This window comes from Phoenix dactylifera, chromosome 16 (genome assembly GCF_051530095.1).
Source record: "Phoenix dactylifera cultivar Ajwa chromosome 16, Ajwa_hap1_PhDact_Kaust_v1.1, whole genome shotgun sequence".
NCBI lineage: Eukaryota > Viridiplantae > Streptophyta > Magnoliopsida > Arecales > Arecaceae > Phoenix > Phoenix dactylifera.
The window spans coordinates 19952204-19977016 of NC_143205.1; the positions used below are offsets into that span (position 1 = coordinate 19952204).

The 24813-nt window shown below is 40.7% G+C and overlaps 3 protein-coding genes across 3 annotated transcripts; 1 reads left to right on the forward strand and 2 right to left on the reverse strand.

Annotated features, from left to right (window-relative positions):
- The first annotated feature begins 2799 nt into the window (after window positions 1-2799).
- LOC103716555 (uncharacterized) lies at window positions 2800-7224 on the forward strand. Its single transcript, XM_008804597.5, has 4 exons — window positions 2800-3520; window positions 3606-3708; window positions 6177-6375; window positions 6892-7224. Exons 1-4 carry the CDS (start codon window positions 3404-3406, stop codon window positions 6950-6952), a joined length of 480 nt encoding a protein of 159 aa, XP_008802819.1. The 5' UTR covers window positions 2800-3403; the 3' UTR covers window positions 6953-7224.
- Window positions 7225-9223: 1999 nt separating this feature from the next.
- Window positions 9224-10904, reverse strand: LOC120104257 (uncharacterized). Its single transcript, XM_039115118.3, has one exon. It carries the CDS (start codon window positions 10799-10801, stop codon window positions 9506-9508), a length of 1296 nt encoding a protein of 431 aa, XP_038971046.1. The 5' UTR covers window positions 10802-10904; the 3' UTR covers window positions 9224-9505.
- A 7240-nt stretch (window positions 10905-18144) lies between these two features.
- LOC103716547 (uncharacterized) lies at window positions 18145-19970 on the reverse strand. Its single transcript, XM_008804586.6, has one exon. It carries the CDS (start codon window positions 19553-19555, stop codon window positions 18260-18262), a length of 1296 nt encoding a protein of 431 aa, XP_008802808.3. The 5' UTR covers window positions 19556-19970; the 3' UTR covers window positions 18145-18259.
- Window positions 19971-24813: the final 4843 nt, after the last annotated feature.

Genomic DNA, 24813 nt, shown 5'->3' on the forward strand with positions numbered 1-24813 from the left:
ACCCGCGATAGGTGAATGATCCCCACCTTCCATCGCTGGATCCAAAAGGGCTTCACTATAAGCCAAAGGATATCTAGTCCCGGCGTACATGTGACTGAGATTAGTCAGCTTCGGTGCACGCCACTCGAGGATAAGCCAAAAATTTTGATCGAAGTTATATGTGTACCAATGAGTGCTTGAACCCTGTTTTTCATGGGGAGTCATTCTATTGTATTAAGTGTGAAAACTTTGCTCGGTGTGATATTAATTTATTGTATCATGTCATAGGCCCCAGAAACTAAGGCTGCAAATGGGTCGGATTGACCTGACCCGCGTAGACCCAACCCGACCCCGAATTTTAGGACCCGTGGGTCCGAGTCGGGTCCTAAAATTGGACCCGAATCATTTTCTGGGTCGGATCTGGGTTTACCGAACGGATCCGACCCGACCCGAATGGACTCGAAGATAGAAAGAGAGAGGGGGAAAAGCAAAATAGAGGTTTTTTTTCTCTTTTTTTTTGTGTGGGTCATGGCACTATTGGTCCGTCAGGATCCTCTCTCGGTCTATTACATTGTTGATACCTCTGGGTCGTGTCTCGGTAGCTGGCTTTTCTTTTTTTTTTTCTTTGATTTTTTGGTTTCTGTTTTTTTTAACTTTTACAGGGAGGAAGTGAGGGAACACCGAACTGAATATGGGTCATGTGCCAGTTTTCTGCAATGGAATTGGATTTTGGAAGAAGGTCTGGGATTTTTTTTGTCCTCGTCAGAGGGAGCTGGGAGACACCAAGTTCCGTTCAATCAGTCGTATGGACAAAAAATAGTGTGATATGAAATTCGGCTTGTAGACCGATAGTGTGATATGAAATTCGGCTTGTAGACCGACTTAGTTAGTAAGTCGGGGTCATCTGTTCTGACTAGAGATCAATTGCAAGTCTTTCAAGTCATGGGTCACCCAACACCTCATAATTATGATATGACCAAATTAGATTTGCCTAAATTCTTTCTCAAAAATACAAAAAAATTGGATCCGATTCGGATTCGAACCCGACCCAACTCGGACCCGGACCCGATCCGGACCCAACTCGGAACCGACCCGACCCGACCCGATCTTCAACCGGGTCGGGTTTGGGTCCAAAATTAGGACCCGAATAAAAAACCGGGTCGGATCAGAGTCACCCAGGATCCGACCCGACCCGACCCATTTGCACCCCTACCGGAAACAAAGGAAAAAACAATGTTTATCAAATCATATAGATATTGAAAATATTTAGTTCAATTAAGAAATAACAGGCATGGAGTTAAGAGGTGCCCATGATTTGGATTGACTCCTTTGACTGAACCAAACCAGACAAGCCTTATTGGGTTAGTTTACTTTGATTGGAGCTTGAATGGGATTGTTCTCAGTTCCAATCTTCAAAAACCTGGTCAAATATTTCAGGTTAGTTCAAGTTAAGAAGCCAAGTGACCCAAGAAAGCATTTGGTATGGGATGATCATACCAAGGTCATGGGCGATATGGGTGGAGGTGATAAAATTACCGTATTTAGTTACACCATGATAATCCTATATGGTAATGATCCCAAATTATCTCCACTCTTCAAATCACCATCCAATTTAGTAATAGAGCACCCATCTTCGAGGTTGGGTATTCAAAATCACTACATGATAATGATCTTGAACTAAAATTTGGAGACAAAAATATCATTCGGTCCAGCAAGAAAAATTAATATATCAATATATTGTCAATATATTATATCAATATTATATATATTATAATTTATTATATTGATATTACATATATTATATTTATGGTATATATTGCATCATTAATTATATTATTGTCGTATTATTATTCAATGTTATTTTAAAATTATAATATAAAATATATTATTGCACTTTATATTTATATGATGAAATTATTTAATACAATACTTATATTTGCCTCATTTTTCTAATTAAAATAAATATTAGTATTTAAAATAATATATTATAAGTATAAATAAAATATTACTTCCAAAAGAACAACTAATATATCTTTATAGGATTAATAAATATATTTCTATAAAAAATATTCATAATTAATATATAAATAAATATACTTATATTTTTATTCTAAAATAATATTTAATATGGTCAATAAATTTATTTTTGTGGAATATATTAATGATAGTTTTGGTATTACATAGCCAGTGATCTTCGATTTCTATGAAATACCAAACATGTTATTCGTCGATATCTAAAAATTTTTAATTATTAGAACATAGCATACAAAACATAATAATTTTAGATTATCAAAAATTAGATTATCTCAAAATAAAAATTACTAGTGATTTAAAATCACCATGGTGAGTTGGTGACCCCAAATAGGGTCACTAAACAACACCCAACTGTAAACAAACTCGATCCACATTCTCAAATACACATATATATACCCATAATTTTCAATCGTAAAAAATTTATACATATAATTTTATAATAATATTAATTACATATTAAACAATACATAGTTGATTTCTATAAATTATTTACCCGTCGATTACTGCTTCTTGTAGTATGGTACCAATTAGTTGTCGCTTAAAGTTGTGACGCATTGGATCTTAGATATATAATTTTTTTTGATTTGATTGATGTGAAATATCGATGAATATTGCTATATTTATTTATTTTTTAAAGAATCATTTCAAAATTAATTTGAGGCACCTCAGGTCCTCAGTCTTGATTGAATCACGATGGGCTGATTCTTATATTGATGGGTTCGACCCTGGTCCAGAAATTATAAACCGACTCAGATTAGAAGGGTACAGGGTTAGCAAACCACTCCCACACAAACCTGGAACAACGATGCGTACCCCCTAATCAATAGCAGTCGTCACGCGCATCACTTTATCATCCCACGCTCTCTCGCCGCCGGTCACCGCACGCCCAGCCATAACTCCCATGCGCGCCTGCTCCGACCGCTATTCTCTCGACCCTCCCAATTCCCAAGTGCGCCTCGCCTCTCTCTCCCCGGTCCCTTCTTCGCTTCCCCATCTCTTCTTCGGGCGCGGGACTGCACCGAGACACGGGACCCTTCCACCATCCATCAGCCCTCGTGGCCTGCTGTTCCCGATCGGCGCCGCGCGCACTGTCCACCCCGCGCCCTCAGTGGCTCGGCCTTCTACCGCTGCGTGCCTTCGTTGAAGCCCGCAAGCTTTTCGACGTAATGCCTGGGACAACCCAATGACGTGCCCGCTCCTCCACCAGAGCCAGATCCAAACCTGAAAATCCGGGTTTGGCGCGGAGTCAGGTCACTTTGGTATTCGGATCCGAGCTCAGTTACAGGATCTAACCCGAATCCGGCCTGCCCTTTCTTCTGCGAGTCGCCGGTGATTAAGCCGACGCCTTTCGAAACCTTAAAACCCTAAATCCCCGTTTTGTTGGCTCCCCATGGTCTCCTCGAAGAAGAATGCCGCCGTCCCTGGGTCGGACGGCGACGGAGAAAACGGCGTGGCTAATCTGTCCCAAGACGTGGAGTGGCTTTCTTCCCTTTCCGAATCCGAGCTCGTAAGTTTTGCTTCTCAAAGTTAAATTCGGAAGCTTGATTATCTGCTCACTCTGTTTGGAATTTATATCGAAGACTATTCTGCAGGATTTTCTTATCGGTTTAAAAGAATTGGTCATTAGAAGGGCGAAGAATGCGGGCTGTAAAGATCTAGCTGAAAAATTTGATGCGAGGATGCTCCGCGCTCTTGGTATAACACGATGACTTTGTTACATTCATTTTTGGTCAATAAGTTGAAGCTTGATTTCATTTTTAGTTCGGCAACTTTGAAGTGATTTCGAAAAGATTTATGTTGATGTACTATAAGACTTTTTGTAGGAAAGCAGTCAAATTGAAATATGTTGTAAAAATTTGAAAGGTATAGTCATGGTTAAGTTTTTTTACATGAAAAGATAAATATAATGAGGGCTGATAGAACTAAATTTGCTTTATTGGATGGAAAAGTTTAGGAAGAGGGAGTTGGCACAATAAAAGCTGGAGTTAGGTTTACCATCTCTCGCGAAGGCCCTTTTATCCATTGACATGTAGAATTTTTGTTATAACAGTGCAGAACTCCCTTTAACTAAAGCTATTCTGTGTCATTTGACAATGTATCTGTAACTAGTGCTGGATGTGTCTTCGGGGGAGAGCAGGTTAGCATTGTTGAGACACGGCAATGTGCTATTTTTGTCTGATAACTAGTCATGAATCCTGATTGCCTTGCCAACTAGGAATTAGGAGAAGAATTCCACAAGGCTCGAGGTTTCCTTTGGATCACCTCTGTCGGCAAAAACAAGAGCCACTTCATGAAGTTAACTATGTATTTGAATTCAGACTTAGTCTTTCAGTCTAGAATTAACTTTTAGTCTTGAAGATTTCTGTTTTTGGGTTATGTCCATAGGTGTACTTTAAAGTGCCATAATTCAAAATTCACTAGTTTTTTTTTCAGCTATACGACATATGATTTTGGGGTATCTCAACAAAAAAAACTTGACTTGGATCCATTAGAAGCTAAAAAATTTCTGCTTCAATCAAATTATCATGCCCCTAAGGTGCTGATGTGGGATGACATGCAAATGCCATTCCTCTTTCTTTAATAATAACATAAATTTGAGTTTTTCCAGTTGATTAGTTAAATCTGTGGCTGATGTTAAGTCAATGTTTTCGTTTTTCCTTTTTCTCAAGGTCTATATTCATGGAGTTAAGGACAGCCTCATAATATTGGGGAATATTGGACCAATGTTTCTTTAGTTTGTGTTTTTTCACCGATATTTTTTACCCATTTATGGCAATTCCCATGTTTATAAATAGGTTTTCTCTGAGCTTGACCATATATTTGACTTCTATCTTTTCCCTTTGCTTTCTTGAGGTCAGATTCAGAAAACAAATAAAACATTAGTACTTGTGTTTCCAATCATCAATGATTAATCTATACTGGCAAGGGGACTGCATTTTAATTTCATGGCTCTCAGTCTTTAGTAGAAAGTTTGCTCTTTCCATGTTGTTCATAAGTTAATTTGAGGTTTGCTTCTTGAGGTGGAGGTTATGAACAGTCTCGTAGTTTATTGGGGTATATTTTTTTGCCAAAAATTGCTCTTAAAGTTCCTGTCATGCTGCTATTGAGAGATTAATGTTGGAAGATCCTAGAAGCTTGTATGTTGGCTTGCCTTGGCAGGTTTAGCGACCATGCAAGAAGATAAATTTAATTTAGACCAAGTACTTCAATTTTGGGTATTATGATAACCATAATTTTTGGGGCTTCAACTTGAGCTCTAGGTGTTCACTTCAGTGTTATGATGTGCTAGGAGTTAATATCATTTCTTTTTTCTTACCTGAGTTGGTTTCATGCTTTTTGTTTTTGTTTTTTTAAGACATGCATTCTTTTTTTTTCAACATGCTTTGGCATGCAGAAAGATAATTCTGGAATGAACCACAGCAATGGCCTATTTCTGATGTAACTTCAGTGATCCTAATCTATATTCATAATAGTACTTATCTTAAACAGAATAGTCTTAGATCTAAGGTTTGGTTCCAAAACTAATCTGAATTGGCGACTTTTTAAAGATTACCAGTATGTACACATATATCCTGTTCAAGGTTTTCATTTCTTGTAATAATGAAAATGTATGTGACTTTGGGTATGACTATCTATAAGACAGATCAAGCAAAACATTGGACAATCTAGTGAGGTAAGCAGACAAAGTTTGCATTATCTGCAGTTCATTCAGCTAGGAGGGATGTTTCACTATTACATTTGTATGCTGACCATGTCACTGGAAAGACTATAATCCAACTATCCAACTAAGAGAAAAAGCATGATGTTGTAACTGATTTCGGTGCATGGAACTTTTGGAATCTTAAGTGTTATCTCTATTGTCTTTCTTGTAATTCAAGGTTCCTTTTCTTTTCTCTCAAAGCTTTTATTTGGTTACATGATACCACAAAAGTACTTTTGAAAGTTGCAGACAGTAGTTTGTCCTGAAGGATGATGCATGCCTTGAAATGTTGATTTATAGCTTGTTATCAGGGATGCGCTATCTGTTAGCCATTTTATCTCCCTTTCGCCTTTTATTGTCAAAAATCTTAAGGTTCATTAAGAGGGGCTTCATCCTAGATCTAGACTTCATGGTATGCATAAAATTTGGTGAGTATTTGTTATTCATTCTGATTTCTTTCCAGGAATTGTCTTGATGGAACATTTTAAGGCACACGCCGAAAATGCATCAATAACTACAAATGTGCTCGAGACATCTGCGTTGTTGAGAGACTGCAATTTGGCGACTCCAAATTCTGAGAGGAATCCTGGCTCTATTACATTTAGTGAAGATGTCAGAACATCAAGTTTTGTCACTCCAAGACGAAAGCGGTTGTGGGAAGGGTAATGCTGTCCGTAAACACATAATATTTTCTTCGCGTTATTTTTGTGTTTTAAATCATGTCTGTATGTGTATGTGCAATGTCCTATTGGCCTAAAAAATCAGATGTCCGCGACAGGTGATTTTTTTATTTATATCCTTCTCTGCAGAGGTGTTATTTCCACCCATGCTTTTCAATATCAGATGTTAATTGCTTGTATAATGTGTTTGTGTTACTTAAGTGGGCCCATGTAAATTTGATCAATGGAAATTCTTATTTTTAGTTGCTTAATTATTTGGTGTGATCAGCAGTATGCATCACCTATAAATCTTATTTTGAACCAAGCTAGTGCTATCTTTATGATCATTAGTTATGTAGAATGATTCTGAATTGTTTTTTAGACGAATGATTTCAATTTTTGTCCCATGCTTACAGGGATTAATCTGATATAGCTTATAAAATGATGATTCTTTACTGCTTTAATTGAAATACTTAGTAATATTTGAAGCAAGTTTTAATTGCTTTGTTTTATGTCTAGACTATGTGAAGAGAGAGCTTCCAGCAGCAAGAGAAGGAAAACAGCAAGAAAACTCATGTGACCTTTTGTACCAGTTTATGGACCACGAACGTGGCTCTTTTGCACTCCCACACCATCATGTCAGTGTATCATTTCAGTTCTCTTTCTCTCTCTCTCTCTTTTTTTTGAGATGGTTCATCTCATGCAATACTGCCATTTGTTTGTAGACAGAGGTGCTCTAAAGTAACTGAATATTCATGAAGTTTATGAATATCAGGACTCATTGTAACTGTTTCATTACTTCGAATTGGTGATTGCATTGTTTTTATCAATAAAGTCTCATCTTTTTAGATAGGGCAATTTCTTGAAAACTATATGTCATAGCCAGATATTGTGAGTCATCTTCATTATTTTTTATTTATTGTGTATTTCATGCATTTTCTACGTTAGCATGCAATCTGGGACACGAAACATTTCATTGTATGGATATCGTCTCCATCTATTGGATAAAAGAAATGTTAAAGGTGGCTCATAACAAATGGCACACACACCTCTTATAGATAATTTCTTTATTTCACCATCATGTGCAAGTACGGATCCAGCATGATGGTTGATGGATATTTTGTTGCTCAACTTGATTCTCTAAATTTATTTATATTACCCTGTAGGATTCCATGGCAGTGTACTTCATGAGTAGTTTCGAGTAACCTGGAATAGCCTCTGAGTCTCTGCTCAATGCTTAGATTTTACTTTCAGTTGGGTTTTGTTCAAGACCATCAGAGTTCCAAACAAGGTGCTGCATATTTCTAAGTCCTGCACACGTATATTTTCTGCATATACGTGTGTACAAGTTCTACATAGATGAGTCATGATTCATATTTCGTAGGGCAATGTTGTTGAACATGGTCCAAGTGCAACAGAGGACAAGAACTCGTTAATGGACATGGTTGACGCTCTGGAGAGAGAAGAAGCCATATGTTCTTAATGGCTTCTTCTATCTAAGGGCTTTTGATTTTTGGCATGGTTGAATACTTCCAGTTGCAGTCCATGATGGAGTCTTTTATGCAAGATGTTTTCTCGAAGCTGATTTGTGTCGTCGTTGTTTTGGTGGATTTTTTTTTTGGTATCAGTAGGATTACCTCCCAGCGCACTTCTTTGCCTTCCGCCAACTTCAACTGAATGTTCTTAGCCCAACTACTAGCTTTCGTTTAGATTTGATCCTCTTAATTCGATTTCTTGATGTACGAGTTGGGAGTAAGCAGAGTAAAAGAGGCCACAACGGAAGACAGCACCAGAGGCATGCCACAACTTGAGGACGGTGATGAGAGAAAAGAGGTCGTCATCTCATTCTTTTTCTACACTCTTTGCAAGCATACTCGAAATCGAGAGTTGTTTTCCTAGGTGCATGACTTCAATCATGGTCTATAAGGGCATTCGTTTTGTGACCGACATGGCGATTACATATGCGTGCTTAGAAATCAGATGCTCGTGTTTTTCGCTCAATTTCCTTTGCTGATATGGTGTTTGTGAAATGGCCAAGTTCCACGGGAGTCCCAACCGAGAGTCATCCATCCTTGTCTCGCATCAATCTTCAATGCTGTTGCATAGGACGGAGAGACAGACATGGAGAGGTAACTCGGAAAGTGTTGAGTTCCTCCGAAATCTTGAAGATGTTCCAAAGTAACGGGTGCTGATTGTCACTACTGAGCCGTCCTTGAATCCAATCGATCATTATGGTCGAATCATCTTTTGAGTAGATACAATCGGTGCGCCGACCACTAGCTGCTACGAGCTTAGATTCATGGTTTTGAATTACAAAGCCCATTTTTTCTCTGCCTTACCTTTTAAAATACTGTAATCAAAATTTACCTTTAGAAAGAAAGGTGGTGCGGCTCGCAGGAAACAAGAATCGTGGAAAAAAAATTATTTGTTAGCCAGATGTGTCGAAGTGGCCGATTTGGGGTATTACCGACACGGCTCAAATAATATAACATCGCGTGGCTTGCCCCGCTTCGCTTCATTCACCGGGCTGGTTCGACGACGATGATAACGATCGAGGTTCACATCGAGCCAAGTGTCTCTCTCCTTCTGCCTTGTGAGATGGCGATGGGGAAGAAAAAAACGAGGAAGCTGAGGCAAGGGCTTTCACAAATTTTGAACGTGCCGTGAGGTTTTAGTGAACCGAGAGTGGACTTAACTTGGGGGGGGGGTTGGATCGGGAAGGGACGGTTTCAGCTGGCTAGACGTTACATACATTTCAATTTAGTGGTAGTGAACATGACACAAATTTTTCATTTGTACATAGTTACCGCTAGTGAGACAAGAAGAGGGCCTAAGCTATTCCATGTCGTGGTTGATCTCAAACCACATAATATTTATATTTTCTGCTTCACTGACAGGAACCAACATAGTGTACCTTAATTACTTAGGCCAAGGATTTGAACTAATTAGTCTTTAGCTTTATCACTACTACCTTTTGCATGCTAATCTTACCGGAGTTACAGATTTTTGGATCTCTAGTTTTGATGACACAAACAAGTTTCCACAAGCTTTATTTTACTAGGGCACCACGGAGACAAACTAGTTTCTACAAGCTTTATTTTACCAAGCACAACAGATAATTTGTGCACTGAGTTTACCTCACGAGTCCGAGATTGATAATACCCCATGCTGCATGGGGCCATGCCTTCTCCTTTGCCTTGGCAAGCATCACCCTTCCCCAAGCGACCCAGCCCTCCCAGGTCATCCTCTTGTCCCAGCTGCTCCCCCACTCTATCGTCAGCCTCAGCCCCATCTCTGCCTCCCTCTCAGCTTCCTCATACCTCTCTAAGTTCATATAAACTTGAGCCAGCACCAGATGAGGCTCCCCAACAAATGGGTTCTTCTCACAGCTTCCCAGCAGCAGCTCCTCCACCCTCTCCCACTTCCCTTCCCCCCAGTCACCACAAACAGCCTCCCAGTACAAGTCCCTTGCAACAATCTGCTCCTGGGCATCCAGCACCTTGGTGCAGCCATCAAACACAGGTGGGATCACCAGCTCAATCTCCTCATCTCTATCACCTTCGCTTCCCCCTCCTCCTCTCTTCCTCTCCTCCAAGTAGATCTCCTCCTCCCTCAGTATAAGAGTGTACAACGCACCCAGCTTTGAATTCAAATGCATCCACAAGCCTGGCTTCCCAGTGCCAGGCCACAGCACAGTCCAATTGCTCCCGCTGTACTGCAGCCGCCCATCATCATTGGCGAACATCTTATCTAGGTAGTCGAAGTGCTGATCGCTGGCGTCGGCGATGGTCATTAGAAGGAAGATAGCGACCATTCTCCTCGACACCGCCACATCCTCCCCGGTCTTGATGTGCCTCACCGTGATCCCTCCTGCTGGGAGGAGCGACTGCAGCTTTCTCCGCCATGGCTCCGAGGAGCTGAACACGCCGTTCTCCTTTGCCTCCCTGAGAGAGGCTTCGGAGAGGGCAAGGTGTTCGACGAACTCGGCGTCGGAGTAGCGGAAGAGAAGGTCATCAAAGATGAGGGTGTGGCGTGGAACGACGCAAAAGAGGTGCATGAGGCGCTCGGCCGGTGCACCGACGAGGCTGCGGACATAGTCACGGCTGGTGCCGGCTTCGAAGATCGCGAGGTTGACGTAGGAGTTGGAGTAGGCGGAGTGGAGGAGGCCGCAGCGGGCGACGGGGTCGGGGGCGCACCACAGCTTGAGGATGCGGTAGACATCAGTGAGGTGGGAGAGGAAAGAGCCATGCTTGTGGAAGCACTCCCCGGCGCCAACAGAGCGGAGGACGGTGATGAGGGAGGGGAGGGCGGGGTCGACCAACTCGAGCTGCTCACGGAGGAAGGGGCGGGCGGCGTCGAGGAGGGTGCTGAAGTCCCTCTTCTGAGGGTAGCAGCAGGAGGAGGAGGACTGAGGCGTGTAGGATGGCATGGTTAAAAGCTCAGCTAATCACATGTGTTGGAGGAGGATTGGGAGGTTGGTTTTGAGAAGGTGATGGAGAAAAGGAAAGGCCAAGAGTAGAGGAATTAAAATGTCGACAAAAGCGTGGAGACGTCAGAGGCGGATAAAATAAGAGACCGTCCCCACGGGGTTAGGTGGCGATATTTGGAGGAGGGAGTCTTGCCAATAAGAAATTATTTGCACTATTTTTTGAAAGAACCATACGTCCCTCTTCTTTGCGCTATTTTGTTTTTCTAATTTTATGGGTTGCACCCATGTCCGTTGCGTGTGAACCATTGTTGCATCAAAAAAAAAAAAAAAATTAGTATGAGCTAACAAATTCATGCTAGATATACACGTGCGAGCCGTTGTTATTGGGTTGCTTGTATAATGGCCGGCTTGTTCACGTGTCAGGGAGAATCACATGGTCCCAGCTGGACTTGACTGAGACCTGGGCTGATGGGTCTCAGTCAAGCCCCAAGCCCATTAACGAAAGTGGTATCAGGACCTGTCCGGATCTAAGAAATGTTATGGCGTTACTTTTGTTTAAATTGTGCATCTTTTGCCAAGAGTCACCGTATGTGGCTACACATCTGGCACTTGTTATGTCACTAGTTTTGTCAATATCAAGTTAAAAAGATAGATTTGTTTGCTTGTAAATCAGGCAATTGGAGAGAGTGAATGACTCCAAGATTTAAAATATCATGGCTGATGAATCTAACCTATAACTTTACCTCAGCTTCCATGCATGGTAAGCAGGGTGATGACGCTGTTATCCCCTATGTATTGCACTCATCGAAATGAAATGGTTTGGACTAGTGTGTTATGTCCCATAAATATTGGTTGTTAAGTATTGTTTAATTTTCGAAATGTAATATACCTGTGCTAATGATTAGACCCAAGACACACCTAATTGCTAGCCATTTGCAAAGACAACAAAATCTGACCATACGATCTAGGTCACATGCAACCCATTCTCTAATGTGCATTCACATGTCACCATATCTCAGTTTGAGAGTTGGTGCGAGGAGGGCAAAATAAATGATTTTTTTTTCTTTTCTTGTAGTTATATTTGTAGTTACATCGAAACAAATGGATGGGGCACTCATATTCTTAGACCTGTCTTGGTGAGTAATGCTTTAGTCCGTGCATATTAGATACCACTTGATGGCACATTTACTTTCTTGAAGTTCTAATATCTTGCTTTGTTGGTAAAAAATTGCATGAATCTCAAAAGAAAAAAATTGTGCACATCTATGCTTGCACTCAAAATGTGGACATGCATATACATATACACATGCATGTAAGCTTGTGCATAAACACGTGCGGAGATATTGAAAAAATCAACTGTTTTCAAATAATCGTTTATTTTTTTTCGAATGAATTGTGATTCTGAACATTTTGTTCCTCTATTGGAATAGTATAATTTTTTTATCGCTGCTCAGCAAAGCACCCATATAGTTATAATGTAAAAAATAAAATACTGCATGTAGAACGGCATACTATGCAAAGTAGATCAATCGTGACGGAGATGCTAGAATAAAACTAATTAATAGAAAAAATATTTAATCATAAAATTGAACCACCAAAGGTGAACTTTGGCTCTCTCCCTCTCTTTTTTCACCCTAAATGTTCCTTAAATAGAGTTCATATGGCTAGGAAGTTTGGTTGCTACTCAAATTCAAAAACCAAGATAAGAATTGATAACTACTAAATGATTAATATAACTATTTTAGAAAGATTAACTAAATAGAATAGAACTAGAATCCTAGTATAAATAGGATAAGCAATGATTCTTGCATGATGTACTAAAAAAAGCCGTGATTATTATAGAACTCGATAATCATAGAAACAACTTTAAATCAAATCATTTTTTTATATTTACTCTTCCTCTTATCGCTGTCTTGGTTTTCTATTTTTGCAAGAGTTTGCCTCAAGAAATGCCAGAAAATTATTCTCATTTCTCACCAATTATTTTTTTTCTTCAGTATTCTGAAAGAGGTGTACTTATAATAGAATTATAAGAATATATAGGAACTATATTTAATTAGGAATAGAAAATGTTTTCTGGATATTTGAAGATATCTTTTTATGGTTTTTACCTAGTTAATTACTTATTTCTTCTTTATTGAGGTTTTAAATTTGAAGCAAACCAAGTGTTACCTGTTTGAAGAAAAAATTTAAGTTTTAAATAAATACTCTTGGCATCTTTCTTGCACTCCTCCTCACATATGGGCCAGACTTTTTTTTAATAAGTAAACCTCTTTTCTAATACCATATTGAAATCACCACTTGTCCCAAAAGCTCAAGCTGATAGAATGAGATAAATTTATTTATATATTTTATATTTTTTTAATATTAGGAAATGCATGTTATTTGATTACATGTAGTTTTAATTGTTTATTTACTATTATACTCCCAATGTCCACTTTGGTTGGTTTACAGATGTAGTAAAAAAAATCATCTTAGAGCTCTGTGTCTCGTGCATCCCTATGATCTCCTTATCAGAATATGGGATATACGGCCACTAAGGCCTGTTGTTGCCGCTCATGATGTGAATCCAACCGTTGCATTTAAGTTAATAGCTGCAAGTGCGATGCATGTGAGGAGAATGGATTGTTTTGAACACATGCGAGGAAGCAGCCATGACCATGAGCTCTGTTGGACAAATGCATTTCTACTTCTGTAGCTCTACCCACCATTGCAATTGATTTTCTACATCGAGCAAGAGTGATACTAGTTGGTATATTTTGTTCAAAGTGGGTTTATTTCTAGAATGGTCGCGATCGCCGCCGCATCGCCCATATCGGAAATGGAGAATTCTTGCTTGTCTTGTAAGTATTGGAATGCCAAATACCTAGGTGGTTGCCAAATATGTGGGATCAGAAGATTGTGCAAGAGTCCTCTATTTTCAAGACGAGCAATTTAATTGTGATTTGAGCATGAACCACTCTCTATTATATAAAAGATGCACCGTGGAAAATCCGGGATCTATTTGAAGAGCTTTTCATCAACACCATCGCAGGAGGAAGTAAAGGTGGGTCAATTTCATGGACGGTGACGAGGGAGGGGGTGGTGGGATCGACCAACTTAAGCTCGTCGTGGAGGAAGTGGCATCATTGAAGCTAATTAGAATCCTCCGAATGGGTGTTGTGCATAAAAGAAGTTGGTGACGGGAGTGAGATTTATAGGGAGCTAATGGTGGAATGAGACAATGAGCTAACAGCTTTGTTTTCACACGCTAACACAGGTTGCATCTGCTAAGCTCGGTTGCAGCACAGGCTGGGGAGTGCAACGGCTCTATGGAATGAGAAATTTGGCTGTTAGCAGTTATGTTTTCATTTGGAGAACAAGTTTCATACGTGCAAATTTCCAGGCTGAGGGTGCACCGTGCGCATGCGTAGGCCACGGTCCATGACCAAGTGGATTTGGTGCAAGTACTCCTAGGCCTGGTTCACTTTGTTGACGGAGAAACGGGCTTGGCCCATTTGGTTACCGATGGCCGCTTAATCTCGCTCGAGTCTTGTCCTTCACAGTTCGTGAAATTCTTGGCCCAACAATGTCATGCAGAAAATCCCTCACCTGACTTCGCATTCTTTTTTTTTTTTTGTTTAAAATATTGCAGCATTGTTCCTTGACTACATGAGCAAAAGTCGTATAATTAATAACTTGATTATCCAATCAATCAACCAGCCTGGGGTGCCATGCAAGGCTAATATCTTGCCAGGAGTATGCATGGCTATGGATTTGACTATAATCAGAAGAAGTTACTGCCATGCTTAGAGGTAGGTGGGGTTTTTTTTTTTTAATGACAAGGGAGGCTGGTAAAGCAGCCACCCAGCTTTTATTATAGGGAAAAAGTAATTATAGAAGAAGAAAAGAAAGAGTTATAGTAGCTAACAGAGATTAGAATTGAGTGAGACAATATAATAGAAACAGAAACAGTTGCAAAAATAGAATAGCAGAAAAAAAAACAAAAAAACAAATGATGCAACTTCAGCTCAACAAACAACCAGCTTGCTGTCCCACATTAAGTAATCCATTTACTCAAGTACTGGCAATGTCGAGATCTAGGTAATTTCCTTACTTTATGCCAGATTTTTGCGTGCTCATTAACCAACTTTGCGTTGCAGAGGTTGGACCAAAAGGAGAATAGCTATAAACTTTCGGCATCAACCAAGCTTATAGAAGATTGCTTATTTATGAAAATTATGATATTTCTTTCTTTTCAGCACGATCTTGAAATGGCACCTATGAGCATCAGAACCACCGCCGTGCAGCTTTAGAAAAATTCCTCTTCCTTCAATCCAAATATAGTCATTCAAAAGTTCCGTGAGATTGCAGGACATCAGCCAAAATACAAAACCCTCCCCTGACAGTAGCAAAAAAATTGCACTTCGAGAAAAATTGGTCCTCGAATTCGACGGAGTGGCAACATAATACACATCCTCCCATATTTTTTCTAAGCTTCCTTTTGATGCTATACCTAATATTGAGCCGTTTGTCCAACAAAGCCATAAGAAGCATTCTAGTTTAAGTGGCATTGGATGGCTCTAAAGTGAGGAGGCGAAGTTGCACTTCACTCCTCTAGAATTAATGAACTGATAGTGGGATGCAGAGGTGAACGTTCCTTTACTGGTTAATTTCCAAATAATTTTATCCTTTATCTCTATTCAAAATTACTAAGGTGAGCAAAGAGAGCAATTGATTTTGCTGTTGGAAGATCTTCGCCGATTGATTGCTCGATGGCCTAAATTTCCACAACATAGATCTATAATTGAAAAAATCAGATACAATGCCATTCTTTTTTTGTGTTGCAAGCGTAGAGGGCAGAGAAGATCAATTTGAGTAGTACATCGCAAAGCCAGCTGTCTTTCCAAAAAGTGGTGTTTTAGCCATTGCTGATCCTGAAGTGAATTCTATTCCTATTTCAAAAGGCCAAGAGAGCCTTAATAACATCTTTCAAAGTTAGAGCATCTCTTTGGTGGTTTCCAACACATTGATAGTTTCACTTTTTATAATATGCAAATTTAATTTGCTTTCTCCAATTACCCAGGTCTTTCATAATAAACCGCTGATCCCATTTCGCCAAACGTGCATTGTTAAACTGTCGAATGTCCTTGATTCCTAGCCCTCCTCCTTTCTTTTGCAAGCAAATAGTTTCCAGTTAACCTTATAAGAAAAGCCGTGAGTGCTAGAGGTATCGGTCCAAAGAAAAAGCTCGCCTATACTTGTCAATCCTTTTGATCACCCAAGCTGGAAGCTTGAATAAAGACATGAAGCATAGAGGTAGTGAAGTAAGAACTGAATTGATCAAAGCCTACCTCCAAATAATAGATCCCTGCTTTTCCCAGAAGCCAATCTACTCTCAATTCGTTGCAATAGAATGAGCCAATCTGACTTGGAAGGTTTCGTATCATTGAGCGGCAGATCTAAGTATTTGAGAGGGGTTGGAATCTCGGGACAATCGAGCCACCTACCACACTCCGGCCTGTCTTCATGTTTATGGCCGATGTAAGAAATTGAGCTTTTTGGAAAATTGATGGATAACCCTGAGATTAGCTCAAAACAAAAGAGGATGGTTTTCAATACCGCCCAATGATTTTTTTTCTACTTAGAAACACTAATGTATCACCCACTACTGCGCTATCTTAGTGCCTCCACAAATTCATGGGTTCTCCAATCCCTTAGATTTTTTTCAATACTGCATAATGATCTTTCTCTAATTCAAGATTGAAGCACAATAAACAAGGTTTAGAAAAAAAAATCTGTACCACGTAACCAAGCACAAATTCCCGTCAACAAGAGGAAGTCTTCAAAAAAAATTTCATCATTTCAAAAAAAAAAAAAAAAACTCTTTAGTGAGTTCGCCTTATGCCCCCAAATGCATTGAGCCTCCTCTGCCTAGGTATAGATTTGATGCTCTTAATTCGGTTACTTGATGTACAAGTTGGAGTAAGAAGAGTAAAAGAGGCCACAATGGGAGACAGCATCAGGGGCATGCCACAGCTTGAGGACGGAGCGGAGGATGGTGATGAGAGAAGGGGGGTCGTCATCTCATTCTCATTCTACACTCTTTGCAAGCATGCTCAGAAATCGGGAGTTGTTTTTCTAGGTGCATGACTTCAGTCATGGTCTATAAGGATATTCGTTTTGTGACCGACACGGCGATTACATATACGTACTTAGAAATCATATGCTAGTTTTTTTTCGCTCAATTTCCTATGCTGATATGGTGTTTGGGAAATGGCCAAGTCCCATCGGAGCCCCAATCGAGACTCATCCATCCTTGTCTCGCATCAATCTTCAAATGGTGCTGCATAGGATAGGGAGACAAACATGGGGCGGTAACCTGGAAAGTGTCAAGCCCCTAAGCATAGAAAATGAAGATGTCCCGAAGCACCCTAAGCCTCTCCGAAATCCTGAAGATGTTTTGAAGCAGCAGATGCTGATCGTCACTAAGGCTAAGTCATTTTTTAAGTAGATACAATTGGTATGCATTAACTGCCGGCTGCTAATGTGCATGAATTCGTGGTCTCAAATCACAAAGCCTACTTCCTCTTTTCCTCCACCCTCCAAAACAGGCAATCCAAATTTACCTTCGGAAGATAAGCGGTGGGGGCTCCAAGAAAACAAGAACCGTCCAAAGATGTCCATCGTTTGCTAGAAAAAAAAATATTTGTTAGCCAAGTCGTGTCAAAGTGCCCGATTTGGGGTATTACCGACACGGTTAAAATCTTCCTTTAGGTTCGGAATAAAAAATCGCCCGAGTTGCCCCACTTCGCTTCATTCACCCGGGCTGGTTCGACGATGATGACGACGAGGTTCACATCCAGCTAAGTCTCTCTCTCTCTCTCTCTCTCTCTCTCGGAACCAAGGAACTCTTTTGTCTTGTGAGATGGCGATGGGGAATAAAAAAACGAAGAAGCTGAGGTAAGGCTTTGAGAAACTTCGAAGGTGCCGGGAGGTTTCAGTGAACCGAGAGTGGACTTAATGGGGAGGGAGAGCAAGATGGGGAAGGGACGGTTTTGTCGCTTGTGATAACAGCTGGCTAGACGTTACATATATTTCACTGTTTAGTGCTAGTGAACATGACGCAAATTTTTCATGTGTACATAGTTACCGCCAGTGAGACAGGAAGAGGGCCTAAGCTATTCCATGTCGTGGTTGATCTCAAACCACATAATATTTATATTTACTGCTTCACTGACAGTAACCAACATAGTGTACCTTAATTACTTGGGCCAAGGATTTAAACTAATTGCTCTTTAGCTTTATCACTACTAACTTTTGCAGGCTAATCTTATCGGAGTTACAGATTTTTGGATCTCTAGTTTTGATGACACAAACAAGTTTCCACAAGCTTTATTTTACTAGGGCACCACGGAGACAAACTAGTTTCTACAAGCTTTATTTTACCAAGCACAACAGATAATTTGTGCACTGAGTTTACCTCACGAGTCCGAGATTGATAATACCCCATGCTGCATGGGGCCATGCCTTCTCCTTTGCCTTGGCAAGCATCACCCTTCCCCAAGCGACCCAGCCCTCCCAGGTCATCCTCTTGTCCCAGCTGCTTCCCCACTCTATCGTCAGCCTCAGCCCAATCTCTGCCTCCCTCTCAGCTTCCTCATACCTCTCTAAGTTCATATAAACTTGAGCCAGCACCAGATGAGGCTCCCCAACAAATGGGTTCTTCTCACAGCTTCCCAGCAGCAGCTCCTCCACCCTCTCCCACTTCCCTTCCCCCCAGTCACCACAAACAGCCTCCCAGTACAAGTCCCTTGCAACAATCTGCTCCTGGGCATCCAGCACCTTGGTGCAGCCATCAAACACAGGTGGGATCACCAGCTCAATCTCCTCATCTCTATCACCTTCGCTTCCCCCTCCTCCTCTCTTCCTCTCCTCCAAGTAGATCTCCTCCTCCCTCAGTATAAGAGTGTACAACGCACCCAGCTTTGAATTCAAATGCATCCACAAGCCTGGCTTCCCAGTACCAGGCCACAGCACAGTCCAATTGCTCCCGCTGTACTGCAGCCGCCCATCATCATTGGCGAACATCTTATCTTGGTAGTCGAAGTACTGATCGCTGAAGTCGGCGATGGACATTAGAAGGAAGATAGCGACCATTCTCCTCGACACCGCCACATCCTCCCCGGTCTTGATGTGCTTCACCGTGATCCCTCCTGCTGGGAGGAGCGACTGGAGCTTTCTCCGCCATGGCTCAGAGGAGCTGAACACGCCGTTCTGCTTTGCCTCCCTGAGAGAGGCTTCGGAGAGGGCAAGGTGTTCGACGAACTCGGCGTCGGAGTAGCAGAAGAGAAGGTCATCAAAGATGAGGGTATGGCGTGGAACGACGCAAAAGAGGTGGATGAGGCGCTCGGCCGGTGCACCGACGAGGCTGCGGACATAGTCACGGCTGGTGCCGGCGTCGAAGATCGCGAGGTTGACGTAGGAGTTGGAGTAGGCGGAGTGAAGGAGGCCGCAGCGGGCGACGGGGTCGGGGGCGCACCACAGCTTGAGGATGCGGTAGACATCAGTGAGGTGGGAGAGGAAAGAGCCATGCTTGTGGAAGCACTCCCCGGCGCCAACAGAGCGGAGGACGGTGATGAGGGAGGGGAGGGCGGGGTCGACCAACTCGAGCTGCTCACGGAGGAAGGGGCGGGCGGCGTCGAGGAGGGTGCCGAAGTCCCTCTTCTGAGGGTAGCAGCAGGAGGAGGAGGACTGAGGCGTGTAGGACGGCATGGTTAAAAGCTCAGCTAATCAAATGGTTGGAGGAGGATTGGGATCTTTGGGTTTTAGAAGGTGATGGAGAAAAGGAAAGGCCAAGAGCAGAGCCGTAGGAGATAAGGATCTGCCAGTGGTTAAGATGGCGACAAAAGCGTGGAGCCGGGGCGGATAGAGACAAGAAGACCGTCCGAGAGCATAGCATCCTATGCGGCGGACGGTAAGATTTTTTTTTTAAAAAAATAATAAATATTTCATACATTATGAAATGGATATACTCAGTAATACTAGCAAGCAATAAATTGCGCAATGCCTTAAGCAAATCTTCCTCCTCTGCCACAGAGTATTTTCTGAGTGGTTCGCCACATACGTCCCCACTCCATTACTCACCATATTCGAGATGTCTCAAAGCAAAATCTGAAAAAAAAAAAAAAAAAAATGCATTTATCCCTTCTCTTTTGTACTATTTTTTATACCTACTGTGTGTACCAAAAAAAAAATAATTACTGCTAACAAATTCAGCTAGATAGACACGGTGGTCCAACTAATAATAAGATGCACGTGTCGTCTTGGTGGACAATTTTTTAATTGGACGGGGTCCATCTGCGCAAGATTTCGCTACGAGCCGTTGTTATTGGGTTGCATGCGTTAAGGCCGGTTTGTTCACGGGTCAGGGAGAACCACATGGTCCAAGCTGGACTTGACTCAGGCCTGGGCTGCCCAAGCCCATTAACAATAGTGGTATCAGGACCTGTCCGGATCCAAGAAACGTTATGGCGTTACTTTTGTTTAAACTGTGCATCTTTTTCTAAGAGTCACCGTATGTGGCTACTTCTTTTATGGACTGGTGGGGTTCGACTGCTTCTTTAAAATACTTCCAGTCCCCTTGATACCAAAAAGACGGAATCGAAGAAAAGGAACGGATAGCATGACTTCCACTATTTCTCTTTACAGCTAATTTTGTTCGATCGTCTATACTCGGGTATTCTTTTCTTGTTTTAATGAAGGAATTATAAATCCGGTCAGTGAAGGTCGTTTTCTGCGCGGCGTTAGACTGAATCATGCTTAAAACAAGGAGAGAAACTGGAGGTTTGCCCAAGTATGCGTGTTATATTATATATATAGATATATTATTAGAATGGAATCCCAGAATAGGAAGCGTATAGTTTTGCTTTCACCTCTCTCCATTTACATGGACGAATTGTAAATGTTAAAAAAGGGAAACAACTTTCAAAAGTTCTGTGCTTCCTTCCCAGGACTGCTTTCTCTAACAACATACGTTATACATCGGTTGGAGTTTGCTTGCTGCCACGGAAAGCATTTTAGAAAGGATAACTATTTTAGAAAGAATAACTAAATAGAATAGAACTAGGAATATAATCCCAGCATAAATAGGATAAGCAATGATTCTCACGTGTGATGCATTAAAAAAGGTAGTGATTATTGTAGAACTCGATAATAATAGAAACAACTTTAAATCAAATCATTTTTTTCATATTTACGCTTCCTGCTATCGTTGCCTTAGTTTTGTATCTTTGTAGGAGTTTGCCTCAAAAAATGCTAGAAAATTATTCTCATTTCTCACCAATTATTTCTTTTTTTTTTTTTTTTCAGTTTTCTGAAAGAGGTGTACTTATAATAGAATTGTAAGGATATATAGAAATTTGGTTTAATTTGGTTGAATGTTTGGAGATATCTTTTTATGGTTTTTACCTTGTTAATTACTTATTTCTTCTTTATTGAGGTTTTAAATTTGAAGCAAACCAAGTGTTACCTGCTTGAGAAAAAAATTTAAGTTTTAAATAAATACTCTCAGCATCTTTCTGTTTAGTATCCTCCAACATTTCAAAAAAATTATAAATTTTAAAATTGTAAATCTTATTTGTCACCAAAGCAAGAAATTCAGGACGAAGAAAATTTGCTTCATAACAAAGAACCAAGAAAATATATATTCCTAGCATTTAAGATGAAATTGCATTTCTAGCAGTTTCCATATCATGTCAATTGTATGAATTTTTTACTCACACCTTTTGCGTCATCTTTAAGATAATTAACGAACTACTCACGCAATTTTATTATCCACATATTCAATATTCCTTTGGTTAAAATCAATTTTTGAATTTTGGCAAAGAGCCGGTGTTTGGCATGGGGGATTCAATTTAAATCAAATTTTGTTCCATGTGCCTAGAATTTGAATAGTTTTAATTCCCTAAGAGCATGAGCTCAAACAGTGCGGGCTAGAAGGCCAATTAGCATGATTTTTCATGGTTTGATGCAATGAGTTCTTCAAATTTAGCAATACGAAGGGCGTCTTTGGATGCATGTAATTAGGACATGCATGTCGTCCGATTACATGTAATTAGTTTTAATTGTTTATTTACTATTATACTCCCAATGTTCACTTTTGTTGGTTTACAGTTGTAATAAAAAAAATCATCTCAGAGCTCTCTGTCTCGTGCATCCCTATGATCTCCTTATCAGGATATGGGATATACGGCCACTAAGGCCTGTTGTTGCCGCTCATGGTGTGAATCCAACCGTTGCATTTAAGTTAATAGCTGCAAGTGCGATGCATGCGAGGAGAATGGATTGTTTTGATCACATGAGAGGAAGCAGCCATGACCATGAGCTCTGTTGGACAAATGCATTTCTACTTCTGTAGCTCTACCCACCATTGCAATTGATTTTCTACATCGAGCAAGAGTGATACTAGTTGGTATATTTTGTTCAAAGTGGGTTTATTTCTAGAATGGTCACGATCGCCGCCGCATCGCCCATATCGGAAATGGAGAATTCTTGCTCGTCTTGTAAGTATCGGAATGCCAAATACCTAGGTGGTTGCCAAATATGTGGGATCAAAAGATTGTGCAAGAGTCCTCTATTTTCAAGACGAGCAATTTAATGGTGATTTGAGCATGAACCACTTTCTATTATATAAACGATGCACCGTGGAAGATCCAGGATCTATTTGAAGAGCTTTTCATCAACACCATCGCAGGAGGAAGTAAAGGTGGGTCAATTTCATGGACGGTGACGAGGGAGGGGGTGGTGGGATCGACCAACTTAAGGCTCGTCGTGGAGGAAGTGGCATCATTGAAGCTAATTAGAATCCTCCGAATGGGTGTTGTGCATAAAAGAAGTTGGTGACGGGAGTGAGATTTATAGGGAGCTAATAGTGGAATGAGACAATGAGCTAATAGCTTTGTTTTCACACGCTAACACAGGTTGCATCTGCTAAGCTCGGTTGCTGCACAAGCTGGGGAGTGCAATGGCTCTATGGAATGAGAAATTTGGCTGTTAGTAGTTATGTTTTCATTTGGAGAACAAGTATCATGTGTGGGGCTTTATTTTAGCAGTTATGTTAGCCTCTAGTCGCGCAAATCTCCAGGCTGAGGGCGCAGTGTGCGCATACGTAGGCCACGGTCCATGACCAAGTGGATTTGGCACAAGTTCTTCTAGGCCTGCTTCAATTTGTTGATGGACGAACGGGCTTGGCCCATTTGGTTACCGATGGCCGCCTAATCTGGCTCGAGTATGGTCCTAAGTGTTCGAGCCCGGTCCTGTCCTCCACAGTTTGTGAAATTCTTGGCCCAACAATGTCATGAAGAAAATCCCTCACCTGACTTCGCATTCTTTTTTTTTTTTTAAAAAAAAAAATATTGCAGCATTGTTCCTTGACTACATGAGCATAAGTCGTATAATTAATAACTTGATTATCCAATCAATCAACCAGCCTGGGGTGCCATGCAAGGCTAATATCTTGCCAGGAGTATGCATGGCTATGGATTTGACTATAATCAGAAGAAGTTACTGCCAAGCTTAGAGGTAGGTGGGTTTTTTTTTAATATATATATATTTTTATGACAAGGGAGGCCGGTAAAGCAGCCACCCAGCTTTTATTATAGAGCAAAAGTAATTACAGCAGCAGAAGAAAAGAAAGAGTTATAGCAGCTAAAACAGATTAATTTAGAGCGAGACAATATAACAGAAACAAAAGCAGTTGCAGAAATAGAAAAGCAGAGAAAAACCAAAAAAAAAATGATGCAACTTTAGCTCAACAAACAACCAGCTTGCTATCCCACATTGAGTAATTCATTTGCTCAAGTACTAGCACTATTGAGCTTTATTTTATAGGATAGGTAATTTTTTATTTTGTGCCAGATTTTTGCGTGCTCATTAAGCAACTTTGCGTTGCAGAGAGTAGACCAAAAAGAGAATAACTATAAACTTTCTGCAGCAACCAAGCTTATAGAAGATTGCTTATTCATGAAAATTTTGATATTTCTTTTTTTCTGGCACGACCATGAAATGGCGCCAATGAGCATCAGAACCAGGCTGCACAACTTTGAAAAAATTCATCTTCCTTCAATCCAAACATATTCCTTCAAAAGTTTTGTGAGATTGCAGCACACTAGCTAAAAGACAAAACTCTAGAAAAATTGGTCCACAGATTCGATAGAGTGGCAACACAGTACACATTCTTCCATATTCTTTCTATCTCTAGTATTGAGTCGTTTGTCCAACAAAGCCATAAGAAGCATTTTACTTTAAGTGGCACTGAAAGGTTCCAAAGTGATGAGGCAAAGTTGCACTTCACTTTTCTAGAATTAATGAACTGATAGTAGGATACAGAGATGAACGTTTCTTTACTGCTTAGTTTCCAAACAATCTTATCCTCATCTTTATTCAACACAGGATATCCATTTTAATTTCCTTGAAATTAGCTGATTTGTGGACGGACGCAGTATTGCTATCACCCTCGAGCAGCCATTTGACTTTTGCCCTCTGTTTCCAACGGATTTTCTTAGCTTTATAAAGATGAAACAACTTCCCTTTGCATGACTCTCGAAGCTCCTTCTCATCATGGATAATGGGATTGAGTGCCTCCTTTCGATCTGGATCCTGAATAATATTCATAAGCTTGATCTTCTCAGTTTTAGCCGAAGATCTCACCTTAGCTGACCAACCTTTGAGTGCATTCCTTGTTGACCTCAGTTTGAGCACAAGATTCACAACTACATCATCCGAGAAGCTCGAGCAACCACCTCATGAATGCCATCATAACTAAGCCAACTTATGTCAAATCTAAGTAGCCCTTTTGGTTTCTACAAGCCATTTAAGTATAGCTTAATCGGCACAGATCAGAACAGGGGTTAGGTAGGGCCTCTTGAAGTGAATTAGGACACAAGTCATCCATCTAAGTGGAGATTAAAAATCTATCTAACTTTGCCATTATTGGACATTCTCTTCGGTTGCTCCAAGTATAGCTTTGACCA